Here is a 13191-nt window from a genome sequence, read left to right as displayed (position 1 = left end):
CATAATTGGTTTGCTGGGGAAAGTAACATAATTGGTTTGCTGGGGAAAGTAACATAATTGGTTTGCTGGGGAAAGTAAACATAATTGGTTTGCTGGGGAAAGTAACATAATTGGTTTGCTGGGGAAAGTAACATAATTGGTTTGCTGGGGAAAGTAACATAATTGGTTTGCTGGGGAAAGTAACATAATTGTGTGTAATGAACACAAATAATTCAGTACTAATACAGAAGGCCTTGACAGTAGTCAGTGTGAGGAGAACGGTTTGTGTCTGGCTAATGGAAACCATCTGATCACCAGTCTTGGCTAGAGTATCCCAAATGGCACCCTAAAGTGTATATAGTGCACTACTTTTGACCAGGGTAGTGCAAAAGTAGTGCACTATATATGGAATAGGGTGCCATTTGTTACGCATACCTAGTGTAGATGTAGCAGCACCACCGTAGAGCCTGATTAGGGCTAGCCGCTCAATAAACAGAGTGGGAGCGACGCCTCCTAAATCCACTGAAGCTCAGGGGAAAGTCACAAAGGGGCCATGTTCGACTTCTGTCTGGGGTCAAGGTAAAGCAAGTGGTTGTCGTTGATCTGGCTGAGTTATTAGGTCAGTGGACTGTCCTGCCAAAGGCCTGTCATAACTCCCTAAGCATTCTGGAATACAGAGAGAATAACACAGGGAGGCTGTCCAGGGGAGGCTGTCCAGGGAGGCTGTCCAGGGAGGCTGTCCAGGGGAGGCTGTCCATGGGAGGCTGTCCAGGGAGGCTGTCCAGGGGAGGCTGTCCAGGGAGGCTGTCCAGGGAGGCTGTCCAGGGGAGGCTGTCCAGGGGAGGCTGTCCAGGGAGGCTGTCCAGGGGAGGCTGTCCAGGGAGGCTGTCCAGGGGAGGCTGTCCAGGGAGGCTGTCCAGGGGAGGCTGTCCAGGGAGGCTGTCCAGGGATACTGTCCAGGGAGGCCGTCCAGGGAGGCTGTCCAGGGATACTGTCCAGGGAGGCTGTCCAGGGAGGCTGTCCAGGGAGGCTGTCCAGGGAGGCTGTCCAGGGGAGGCTGTCCAGGGAGGCTGTCCAGGGAGGCTGTCCAGGGGAGGCCGTCCAGGTGAGGCCGTCCAGGTGAGGCCGTCTAGGGAGGCTGTCCAGGGGAGGCTGTCCAGGGAGGCTGTCCAGGGAGGCTGTCCAGGGGAGGCTGTCCAGAGAGGCTGTCCAGGGAGGCTGTCCAGGGGAGGCTGTCCAGGGAGGCTGTCCAGGGAGGCTGTCCAGGGGAGGCCGTCCAGGTGAGGCCGTCTAGGGAGGCTGTCCAGGGGAGGCTGTCCAGGGAGGCTGTCCAGGGGAGGCTGTCCAGGGAGGCTGTCAAGGGGAGGCTGCAGAGGGAGACTGTCCAGGGAGGCTGTCCAGGGAGGCTGTCCAGGTAGGCTGTCCAGGGAGGCTGTCCAGGGGAGGCTGTCCAGGGGAGGCTGTCCAGGGGAGGCTGTCCAGGGAGGCTGTCCAGGGAGGCTGTCCAGGGAGGCTGTCCAGGGAGGCTGTCCAGGGGAGGCTGTCCAGGGAGGCTGTCCAGGGAGGCTGTCCAGGGAGGCTGTCCAGGGGAGGCTGTCCAGGGGAGGCTGTCCAGGGAGGCTGTCCAGGGAGGCTGTCCAGGGGAGGCTGTCCAGGGAGGCTGTCCAGGGAGGCTGTCCAGGGAGGCTGTCCAGGTAGGCTGTCCAGGGAGGCTGTCCAGGGGAGGCTGTCCAGGGAGACTGTCCAAGGAGGCTGTCCAGGTAGGCTGTCCAGGGAGGCTGTCCAGGGGAGGCTGTCCAGGGAGGCTGTCCAGGGAGGCTGTCCAGGGAGGCTGTCCAGGGAGGCTGTCCAGGGAGGCTGTCCAGGGAGGCTGTCCAGGGAGGCTGTCCAGGGAGGCTGTCCAGGGAGGCTGTCCAGGGAGGCTGTCCAGGGGAGGCTGTCCAGGGAGGCTGTCCAGGGGAGGCTGTCCAGGGGAGGCTGTCCAGGGATACTGTCCAGGGAGGCTGTCCAGGGAGGCTGTCCAGGGAGGCTGTCCAGGGAGGCTGTCTAGCAGGGAGATTCTCCAGCCCGAGAATGGGAGACAGTCCAGCAGGGAGACAGTCCAGCAGGGAGACAGTCCAGCTGGGAGACAGTCCAGCAGGGAGACTGTACAGCAGGGAGACTGTCCAGCAGGGAGACAGTCCAGCTGGGAGACAGTCCAGCAGGGAGACTGTCCAGCAGGGAGACTGTACAGCAGCGAGACTGTACAACAGGGAGACTGTACAGCAGGGAGACTGTACAGCAGCGAGACTGTACAACAGGGAGACTGTCCAGCAGGGAGACTGTCCAGCAGGGAGACTGTACAGCAGCGAGACTGTACAACAGGGAGACTGTACAGCAGAGAGACTGTCCAGCAGGGAGACTGTACAGCAGGGAGACTGTCCAGCAGGGAGACTGTCCAGCAGGGAGACTGTCCAGCAGGGAGACTGTACAGCAGGGAGACTGTACAGCAGGGAGACTGTCCAGCAGGGGGACTGTACAGCAAGGAGACTGTCCAGCAGGGGGACTGTCCAGCAGGGAGACTGTCCAGCAGGGGGACTGTCCAGCAGGGAGACTGTCCAGCAGGGAGACTGTACAGCAGGGGGACTGTCCAGCAGGGAGACTGTACAGGGGAGCAGTAAGGGATATGACTGTTTTACACCACTGCATTACACACACATGTCAAGCTCTATAATTTGGCCAGTGTGGAAATGTAAGTATTTGCTGCAGTTGGTCAGGACTTGATGGGAGTGTGTGTGTGTGTGTGTGTGTGTGTGTGTGTGTGTGTGTGTGTGTGTGTGTGTGTGTGTGTGTGTGTGTGTGTGTGTGTGTGTGTGTGTGTGTGTGTGTGTGTGTGTGTGTGTGTGTGTGTGTGTGTGTGTGTGTGTGTGTGTGTGTGTGCAGCTGCTCCTTGGAATCAACTCCAAGTGCCAACTAGTTAACAACTGAGCTGATGGACAGGCCAGGGAAACAGGTGCTCTTCTCCAAGGTGCTGCTGGGTACAGAACAGAGACAGGCAGGGCAGAGACCTGCTCCAAGGTGCTGCTGGGAACAGAACAGAGACAGCCAGGGCAGAGACCTGCTCCAAGGTGCTGCTGGGAACAGAACAGAGACAGACAGGGCAGAGACCTGCTCCAAGGTGCTGCTGGGAACAGAACAGAGACAGACAGGGCAGAGACCTGCTCCAAGGTGCTGCTGGGAACAGAACAGAGACAGACAGGGCAGAGACCTGCTCTAAGGTGCTGCTGGGAACAGAACAGAGACAGACAGGGCAGAGACCTGCTCTAAGGTGCTGCTGGGAACAGAACAGAGACAGACAGGGCAGAGACCTGCTCTAAGGTGCTGCTGGGAACAGAACAGAGACAGACAGGGCAGAGACCTGCTCTAAGGTGCTGCTGGGAACAGAACAGAGACAGACAGGGCAGAGACCTGCTCTAAGGTGCTGCTGGGAACAGAACAGAGACAGACAGGGCAGAGACCTGCTCTAAGGTGCTGCTGGGAATAGAACAGAGACAGACAGGGCAGAGACCTGCTCTAAGGTGCTGCTGGGAACAGAACAGAGATAGACAGGGCAGAAACCTGCTCTAAGGTGCTGCTGGGAACAGAACAGAGACAGACAGGGCAGAGACCTGCTCCAAGGTGCTGCTGGGAACAGAACAGAGACAGACAGGGCAGAGACCTGCTCTAAGGTGCTGCTGGGAACAGAACAGAGACAGACAGGACAGAGACCTGCTCCAAGGTGCTGCTGGGAACAGAACAGAGACAGACAGGGCAGAGACCTGCTCTAAGGTGCTGCTGGGAACAGAACAGAGACAGACAGGGCAGAGACCTGCTCTAAGGTGCTGCTGGGAACAGAACAGAGACAGACAGGGCAGAGACCTGCTCTAAGGTGCTGCTGGGAACAGAACAGAGACAGACAGGGCAGAGACCTGCTCCAAGGTGCTGCTGGGAACAGAACAGAGACAGACAACTGTTGACTCAACTCTGGAGAAACATCTAGTTTTGCCCATGGAAAAGATCTGTCAGTGTCATGCTTTTCTTTCTCCAATTACTGGCTGAACGTTTCCTAGGTGAGGGGTGCCATTCAGGCTCCTTGAGCCAGTCAATTCACCTGGTTGCTCTTCAGAACAGGGAACTTCCTAGAAGTGCTTGGCCACTGAAGCAACCAGAGCCACTGGGGCCTCCAGTCCGATCAATGCTGCTGTTGACCCACACAGCTGACAGCATACAATGAACAACACACTCTGCCTAATGGCCCAAGAGTCCTGTTACACACCAGTGAAGAGGGCGAGAGCTCTTGGGCTAATAGTCCCTGTGGCCCCTGACTGGGAGCTCAACAGGGGGGCTGAGGACTGACTGACAGGCTGGCTCCCTGGGAGTCTTGGTTTGAGCCTCAAGTGGCAACCCTATAGGGATCTGGTCAAAAGTAGTGCATTTTATGGAGAACAGCGTGCTATTTTGGACACATCCTTGAGGAGGTTAAAACTATTTATTAAATGGTGATTGAAAACATATTCTGTGGGTTATCTTAAAACTGCAATTATGTATCTTTTTGGGTTACTCGACCAAATTCACATAGAAAATGGAGTTATAGATGTGTCATTTTTGTTGAAAGCAAGTCTAAGAAGTGTTAGATCAGTTCTATGTGCGCTATTGCTATGCCTCCCGTTCTTAAGTTTCCAATTGGCTCACTCATCCCTCCCTCATCTCCCTGTAACTATTCTCCAGGTCATTGTTGGAAATGCGAACCTGTTCTCAGTAAATTTACATTGTAAAATAAGGGTACAAAAAATGTATGAAATGAAATAAAAAGTTTTGTTGTTTGCGTAAACAGAAATTAGGCAAACTATTAGAATACAACATTTGTTTTTTTTTGCGTGAAATGAAATTAGGCAAACTATTAGAATTTTACCAGGAAATCGCTGAGCGATTTCTGCCTAGTGCATCTTTAATTAATGGTAGACCTAGTTGGAGTCTACGGATTATATTTGAAGCTCCCATACTGGCATTCAGAGAGGCCCCGCCATCATTGAACGAAAACAACAAAACATGTCACTCAAACGTCAGCTTGATTTTAATAGGCTTAGTACTTTTAGAGCCGGGCCATTCCCCGCCCCTTTCATTTTAAGCTGCATGGTCTGAAAATAATACCCTGAGAACAAGGCGTGACTTTAAACAGTTGCGCGAACACGTCGCTTTCACAGGATTTGCGGAGTTCACATTGAGGAACAATCTATACTGAATATTGCTACTTGGGGTTCTGGAGCAAAATGAGACGAAATCACAATTACAGCTGTTCATCTGATAGCGAACTTGATGACAATATAGAAGTGGAGAAGGACAGTGGTGACGAAAATGTGTATGTTGAAAATTCATTTATGAAGAATAGGAAATCTTTTTTTAAATGAGAAAATCAATTTATTTGTCATTCTGATATAAGCCAAATGTGTATTTTTTGTGGTAGGCGAATCTAAATCACGCATCTCTACACAGTGTGTCTCTCTTGAAAAACAGGCTATGCGTGACAGAAACCTATCGTCACCAATATGTTATTGAAACTGAATGAAAATTACTTTGATTATTTCAGAAACCTTGACTCTTCGCATGACTTGATGTCACCCCCGAAAACCACTCCAACTCAAGCCAGAAAACGACGCAGAGGAGTGAGTATTACATTACTCTTGCATAATTATACACCGTATATTGCCATTATTAAGGTTCACCATCACCTTGATATGCTGTCGGAGACTCAAAAATCCTCCCTCGCTCTCATCCACAGATTATTGAGAAACGGCGACGTGACCGAATCAACAACAGCCTGACAGATCTCAGAAGACTTGTGCCAAGTGCGTTTGAGAAGCAGGTAGGCTACAGTACAATTGTATATATATATATATATATATATATATATATATATATATATATATATATATATACCATACAGACCTATTAGATTCAGAGTATATTAATCTCAGTAGTCACCTTTCTGCCTTTTCTACATCTTTGGGTAGGAATGTTATTTTACAAGTAACACAATCTAATCGAAATGTTTGCCTTTTGTCACAGGGATCGTCAAAATTGGAAAAAGCTGAAATTTTGCAGATTACTGTAGATCATTTGAAGATGATACATGCTGCCAGCGGACAAGGTGAGTCAATACCAAAACAATACAAAGATTTGATTTATGATGACAGCCTGTAAAAAATATGTTGTGATAGAAAAACTTCTGCATATTTTGTCGGGAACTAGGCATATCCTCCAAGCTCCACCACAGAATTAGAACCAAGTGTCTCCATGTCCTTTTGTTTCCCTAGTTGTGTGGTGCTCTGTATACTCCTGTGTGTTGTAGTTCCTGTTACTGACCCTCTGCCTCCCTCTCCTGGTAGGGTATTTTGAAGCCCACGCCCTGGCCAAGGACTACCGCAGCCTGGGCTTCAGGGAGTGTCTGTCAGAGACGGCCCGCTACCTAAGCATCATGGAGGGCTGGAACAGTGTTGACCCACTCCGCGTACGCCTGGTCTCTCACCTCAACAACTACGCCTCTCAGAGAGACATCCACACTGGATTGACTGGACACACTGGACAACCAGCCTGGGGCTCTGCTTTGAGGACACCCTCCGCCCACCTGCCACACCCCCTCTTACCACTCCCCCAGGGACGGACACTAGCCCCCCACAGTACCAGCAGCCCACCCTCCTCCTGCTCCATCTCCTCCATGTCATCCCCCTGTTCAACTGATACCTCAGTGACCTCCAGACTCAGTGTGACGGCCCCCTCAGAGGCACTCAGGGTGCCCCCCAATGACAATCTACCCCTGGGGCTGGCCCTGTCAGTCTCAGCCTCCAAGCTCTCCCAACCACCACCCCTCTCCTCCCTGTCTGCCTTCTCCTTCACTACTTTTCCCCTAGTGTCTCCGGCAGCCCTCAATTCAGCAGGCTCCTCCACAGCCCTGAGAAATCAGCCTTACAGGCCCTGGGGGACCGAGATCGGGGCCTTCTGAACTCTGGTGATCATCAGGACCGGAAGGCAACAACTTAGATCCCTGCCTCCCTCCAACCTGCCTCCTGCCAACACTCCACAAACCCAGCAGGAGTACCTGGCTGTCTCATCTGTTTTTCCCCTCTGGCAATGAGGGGGATTGGGTAGGCTAATGCAACCTCCCTTGGTCAGTACTGCTGTATAAAGGAACGTAGATAAGTTTTCTATCCTATATGTTATCATGAATAATTAATGTTAAATGTTGTTGTGAGCCCAGGTATGGACTCCAAGGTAGGAAAGGACTGACTATTGTTTCATGACCACAACTAATTTCATTTGGTTTATTATCAGAGTGCACTAAGAGAAGGATTTTGGGGTATTTGTAGGTCAAATATAATATTGTAAAAATGGAACTCCTGCAGCTTTGAAAGAGAACAGACATCTGCAATGTATCATAAATGGAGTTACACATAAACTGGATGTGCTAATACTTTAGTTATGTCTATATGGGATTGTCCAACATGCTTTATATAGAAAGCAACTTTGAAAACGTAGTTTTGTAATGTTTTTGTACCAATAAAGTGAGTTTGTAAGAAGATGCATGTTTATTTGATCAATGCTCAGGATTCATGTGTTTTACCTATGAACTGTTTTGGGGTTTAGAGTATGTTGTCCACTTCCCACATCACTTAAACTCAAATCATTTATCCGTTTCAACTGTGTCACGGCTGGCTGGGTGTGTAGCGAGGAATCAGGCGCAGAGAGCAGCGAGGTCCAGGGGAAAAGTGCACTTTAATACGGCACCAAAATGAAATGCCCAACACGCAGGGAGCAAACACTGACCAACCCAAACCAACGGGTAACAAGGTCCAGGACACTAACAACACCAACGAATACAACGTCAACATCAAAATAATCCCGCACAACAAAGGGGCGGGTTCCATACGCTAAATAGGGAAGACAATCATGCACACATACAATAGGAACAGGTGTAACGAATGAGACAACTAACCGAAAAGAAGGGATCGGTGGCGGCGAGTAGCCCGGTGACGACGACCGCCGAGCACCACCCGAACAGGCGGGGGAGCCAATTTCGGCGGGAGTCGTGACAAACTGCCTTGATTTCTTCGTTTTTTGTGAATGAAGGAGTTGCTTACAGATGTAGGATCTTCATTTGATCACTCTTCTGTTGCTGAGCATTGTCCTACACAGCTGGAAATGCAAACGTGTAGTGTTTTTGAGTTTTAAAAAGACTTCTAAAGTGTCAATTCCACATTGAAATTTCAGACTTGATTTACCCTACAGAAAAAGGTATCAACCCCTACAAAAATGTCCATTAATTATAATTCACTTTTTCTGTTGCTGCAGGATTATTTTCCAGTTGTAACAAACTGACTCAAATTAAGATCCTACATCTGTATGTACTTTGTTTTATATATGAGCAAAGTGGTAGCTAACAGTAATATAGCAGAGAATCTTACTGACTGACTAGCTGGCTGACTGGTTGTAATCTCGTGGACAGACGCAAGAATTTGTTTCTGGGTTGACGAGATTACGGTTGGTCGAGACACAGTCTCCAGTCTCCATGGAAGCACCAGATATAGCACTTGATTGGCTTGCATGGGTAAGCACGTGCTAGATGAGGCTTCAAATTTGACAATTTGCCCAGATGTAATTATTGCAGAGTCGAAGCAGTGTGCGTTAACGTGGTTTGTGGTGTTGATTAGCTCAAATTTACAACATGGTCGAGGCATTCGTTGGAACTTGGAAGATGACTTCCAGTGAGAATTTTGATGAATATATGAAGGCAATAGGTGAAGTCTTACCTTATTAAATAAAGCCGTTTTTAAAATGACAATATTGCATGTCGATCTAGAACCTTACTAAAGTTGATTAGATAAATATCCGTTTGTTTCACAGGTGTGGGGTTTGCTTCTCGGCAGATGGGGAATATGGCGAAGCCCAATTTGTTGTTCAGCATCGAAGACGGTGTAATATCAATGAAATCCCAGAGCACTTTCAAAACCACAGAGGCCAAGTTTAAATTGAATGAAGAATTCGACGAGGTGACTGCAGATGACAGGAAAACCAAGGTGAGTGCAGGAGCCACACCACAGACATGCCGGTTGTTACAGTAGTGTGGCTTCCAATTGATTGATTTTTAAATGTAATTTCACAATTTTTAATTTAGTGAGTTGTGCCCTCCTGACACTACTCTATTTCCAGACTCTGATGACCTTTGAGAACGGAAAACTGGTGCAAAAACAAACTTGGGACGGCAAGACTACCACGCTCGAGCGGGAGTTGCAAGATGGAAAATTGATTGCGGTAAGGTTTAATGTCTTGCTTGCTTTTCCCTTCTCTGCTTGGTTTGACATGCGTTTTTCATAAGCTTATTTTGGAGTATGTCCATGCTTTGATATTGCAGTATTGTTTAATGTTGCATGTGATCATCATTATGCAATACAAGTTGTCATCTTGCAAATTGCGTTCTCCCGGGGTTACCAACAAGGATGGCACGCGTTTTTACGCGCGAACGTGTTCAAAATGTCCTTAATAGTTTTGGCTGGGAAGCGTGGCTTGATAAGCACTTGCAGTCATGTGCAACACGCTACTTAATTATTTTAAACTGAAGGATTCATTGGTTATCGAGTGCTAATGAACCCAATGATTTACATAAACCCGGGATTGCTGCTGCGTGTGTTGACATTGTCATTGCGAGGCCTTGCTGCCACCGGTCCTCCATAGGCACTATCCAGTAGGACCAGTCCTCCATAGGCACTATCCAGTAGGACCAGTCCTCCATAGGCACTATCCAGTAGGACCAGTCCTCCATAGGCACTATCCAGTAGGACCAGTCCTCCATAGGCACTATCCAGTAGGACCAGTCCTCCATAGGCACTATCCAGTAGGACCAGTCCTCCATAGGCACTATCCAGTAGGACCAGTCCTCCATAGGCACTATCCAGTAGGACCAGTCCTCCATAGGCACTATCCAGTAGGACCAGTCCTCCATAGGCACTATCCAGTAGGACCAGTCCGCCGTAGGCACTATCCAGTAGGACCAGTCCGCCATAGGCACTATCCAGTAGGACCAGTCCGCCATAGGAATGAATGGAATGCATGTTTTTTTTGGGGGGGGGGGGGGGTAGTGTGGACAGTAACATCAGTTTCCTTAGAGCAATTTATAATGCATTATTTAGCTCACATAATGTGAGTGTCTGTTATTGAATAAATGAATATAGATTCCAACATGTATTTTATGATTGAATATTAAGGTGGCTGCACAGTGGTATCAGTAGTGCCCCCGGTCAGTCATCCAGGGGTTATATGTGGTTGTATTAAACCTGTTAACTTATCTACACTCTGTTCATTGGCCAACATGGTCAGTTCCCTCTTATAGTTGACGTTTTAACTCCTACCCTGTCACATTTAGCTTACGTGATAATGCCCTTCAGTTTAAAGGAAGTTAACGTGGGTTGGCTCATTCAGACTGCAGTTTCAAGTGGAACTACAAGGACTGACACTCAGGCTGATTTGGTGCTTTGTTCATCACTGAATGTGTCATTACATTTTGACTTCTAGGTTCTGACATGTGTTGTCATTGCATGACCCAAAGGGTGTACTGCTCTCTATTCCAGAAATGTGTTATGGATGATGTGGTGGCGCTGAGGACCTATGAGAGAGAGGTGTGATTCCAGTCTGCTGAATTCAAGACCCCCACCAGCAAAACATGCATGTTTTTGATATCTGTTCAATACCTACCATGTAATATTCACTGACTCAATTGGTACCAAAATCCCATGAAGCTTTCAATAAAGTCAATTGTTCTGCTTTGTGAAAAGTGGTGTTTCCTTCATTGCAATATGTAGGCCAGTTCAGAGGCCAAGGCCTATTCAGCAAACTTAATCCATGTGGATTACAAACTGGCAAATCTCTGGTCTATCCTGAGTACTTCGGTTGTAGGTGGTGCTAACATTCAATACATTTCAGTGTCAATTTTTCTCCAATAAATATATGTTGGCTTAGTGTAACGTACACAGTGTTCCCGGCAAAATACATTGATTTCACACTACCTATTTTGAGAACTGGTGACCAAGTAGAAATGTCCAAAACTGACTGTCTACAATAGGATGCAAAAAATGCCATGACTGACTAGTGGGGGAAATTATTCATTGTGACACTGGGCTGTCATCACACAAACCACTGAGGAATATGAAGTATTGTCTGAGCAGTGGCATGGTAACTAAACCCTGGATACCTTCATATTAGTGTGCTGCTGCTAACTAGCTATTACTGAACTTTAAAACCTGAATTTCTTTGCCCATTTAGGCCTGTTCTATGCTGGGAACTTTTCAGCAGCATTCAGGTGCTTCTGAATATGACTACTGGGACCAGTGGTGCTGTGATGACTGCAACATTGCTGTTTGTTCCAAGTGTCTAGGAAAGGTCCTATTTTTATTTCTGAAACCTTGACTCTCCGCATGACTTGATGTCACCCCGACAACCACTCCAACTCATCCAGAAAACGACTATGAGAGTGTTACAAATTAACCAATTAAAAATCCTCCCTCGCTCTCATCCACAGATTATTGAGAAACGGCGACGTGACCGACTCAACAGCCTGACTGATGTCAGACTTGTGCGTTTGAGAAGCAGGTCGCTTCAGTACATTGTGTATATATTAGATTCATAGTATAATCTGTCAACTTCTGGCTTTTCTACATTTTAGGTTAGGACTTTTACAAGCAACACAATCTAATCGAATGTTTGCCTTTTACAGGGATTGTCAAAATGGGAAAAAGCTGAAATCTTGCAGATTACTGCATCATTGGAAGATGATACATGCTGCCAGTGGACAAGGTGAGTCAATACCAAAACAATACAAAGATTTGATTTGTTATGAAAGGCTGTAAAAAAAAGAAATGTGATTGGGAAACTTCTAGAAAAACTTCTGCATATTTGTCAGGAACTAGGCATATCCTTAAAGCTCCACCACAGAATTAGAACCAAGTGTCTCCGTGCCCTTTTGTTCCTGTAGTTCTGTAGTGCTCTGCATACTCCTGTGTTGTAGTTCCTGTTACTGACCCTCTGCCTCCCTCTCCTGGTAGGGTATTTTGAAGCCCACGCCCTGGCCAAGGACTACCGCAGCCTGGGCTTCAGGGAGTGTCTGTCAGAGACGGCCCGCTACCTAAGCATCACGGAGGGCTGGAACAGTGTCGACCCACTCCGCGTACGCCTGGTCTCTCACCTCAACAACTACGCCTCTGAGAGACATCCACACTGGATTGACTGGACAACTAGCCTGGGGCTCCGCTTTGAGGACACCCTCCGCCCACCTGCCACACCCCCTCTTACCACTCCCCCAGGGACGGACACTAGCCCCCCACAGTACCAGCAGCCAACCCTCCTCCTGCTCCATCTCCTCCTCCTCCATGTCATCCCCTGTTCAACTGATACCTCAGTGACCTCCAGACTCAGTGTGATGGCCCCCTCAAAGGCACTCAGGGTGCCCCCCAATGACAATCTACCCCTGGGGCTGGCCCTGTCAGTCTCAGCCTCCAAGCTCTTCCAACCACCACCTCTCTCCTCCCTGTCTGCCTTCTCCTTCACTACTTTTCCCCTAGTGTCCCCGGCAGCCCTCAATTCATCAGGCTCCTCCACAGCCCTGAGAAAACAGCCTTAAAGGCCCTGGGGGACAGATCGGGGCCTTCTGAAATCTTGTGATCATCAGGACCGGAAGGCCACAACTTAGATCCCCGCCAACCTGCCTCCCCCTAACACTCCACAAACCCAGCAGGAGTACCTGGCTGTCTCATCTGTTTTTCCCCTCTGGCAATGAGGGGGATTGGGTAGGCTAATGCCACCTCCCTTGGTCAGTACTGCTGTATAAAGGAACATAGATAAGTGTTCTATCCTATATGTTTTTATCATGAATAATTAATGTTAAATGTTGTTGTGAGCCCTGATATGGCCTCCAAGGTAGGAAAGGACTGACTATTGCTGTCATTTGGTTCATTATCAGAGTGCACTAAGAAGGATTTTGGTCAAATATAATATTGTAAAAATAGAACTCCTGCAGCTTTGAAGGAGAACTAAGACACCTGCAATGTATCTTAAAGAGTTACACATGAACTGGATCTGCTAATACTTTAGTTATGTCTATATGGGATTGTCGAACATGCTTTATATAGAAAGCAACTTTGAAAACGTAGT

General features: G+C 48.4%; 2 protein-coding genes and 1 pseudogene across 2 annotated transcripts; all 3 read left to right on the top strand.

The window, feature by feature from the left end:
- The first annotated feature begins 5168 nt into the window (after positions 1-5168).
- Positions 5169-7571, top strand: LOC135521351 (hairy/enhancer-of-split related with YRPW motif protein 1-like). Its single transcript, XM_064947264.1, has 5 exons — positions 5169-5356; positions 5585-5660; positions 5777-5860; positions 6064-6145; positions 6384-7571. The coding sequence occupies exons 1-5, from the start codon at positions 5268-5270 to the stop codon at positions 6995-6997; spliced, it is 945 nt and encodes a 314-aa protein (XP_064803336.1). The 5' UTR covers positions 5169-5267; the 3' UTR covers positions 6998-7571.
- A 1067-nt stretch (positions 7572-8638) lies between these two features.
- Positions 8639-10819, top strand: LOC135520862 (fatty acid-binding protein, adipocyte-like). The gene is made up of 4 exons (XM_064946674.1): positions 8639-8789; positions 8896-9068; positions 9202-9303; positions 10617-10819. The coding sequence occupies exons 1-4, from the start codon at positions 8717-8719 to the stop codon at positions 10668-10670; spliced, it is 402 nt and encodes a 133-aa protein (XP_064802746.1). The 5' UTR covers positions 8639-8716; the 3' UTR covers positions 10671-10819.
- Positions 10820-11190: 371 nt separating this feature from the next.
- On the top strand, positions 11191-12730 carry LOC135519800 (hairy/enhancer-of-split related with YRPW motif protein 1-like; annotated as a pseudogene).
- Positions 12731-13191: the final 461 nt, after the last annotated feature.

Source organism: Oncorhynchus masou, chromosome 29, assembly GCF_036934945.1.
Source record: "Oncorhynchus masou masou isolate Uvic2021 chromosome 29, UVic_Omas_1.1, whole genome shotgun sequence".
NCBI classification, from domain to species: domain Eukaryota; kingdom Metazoa; phylum Chordata; class Actinopteri; order Salmoniformes; family Salmonidae; genus Oncorhynchus; species Oncorhynchus masou.
This window is presented reverse-complemented; position numbering and strand designations above follow the sequence as displayed.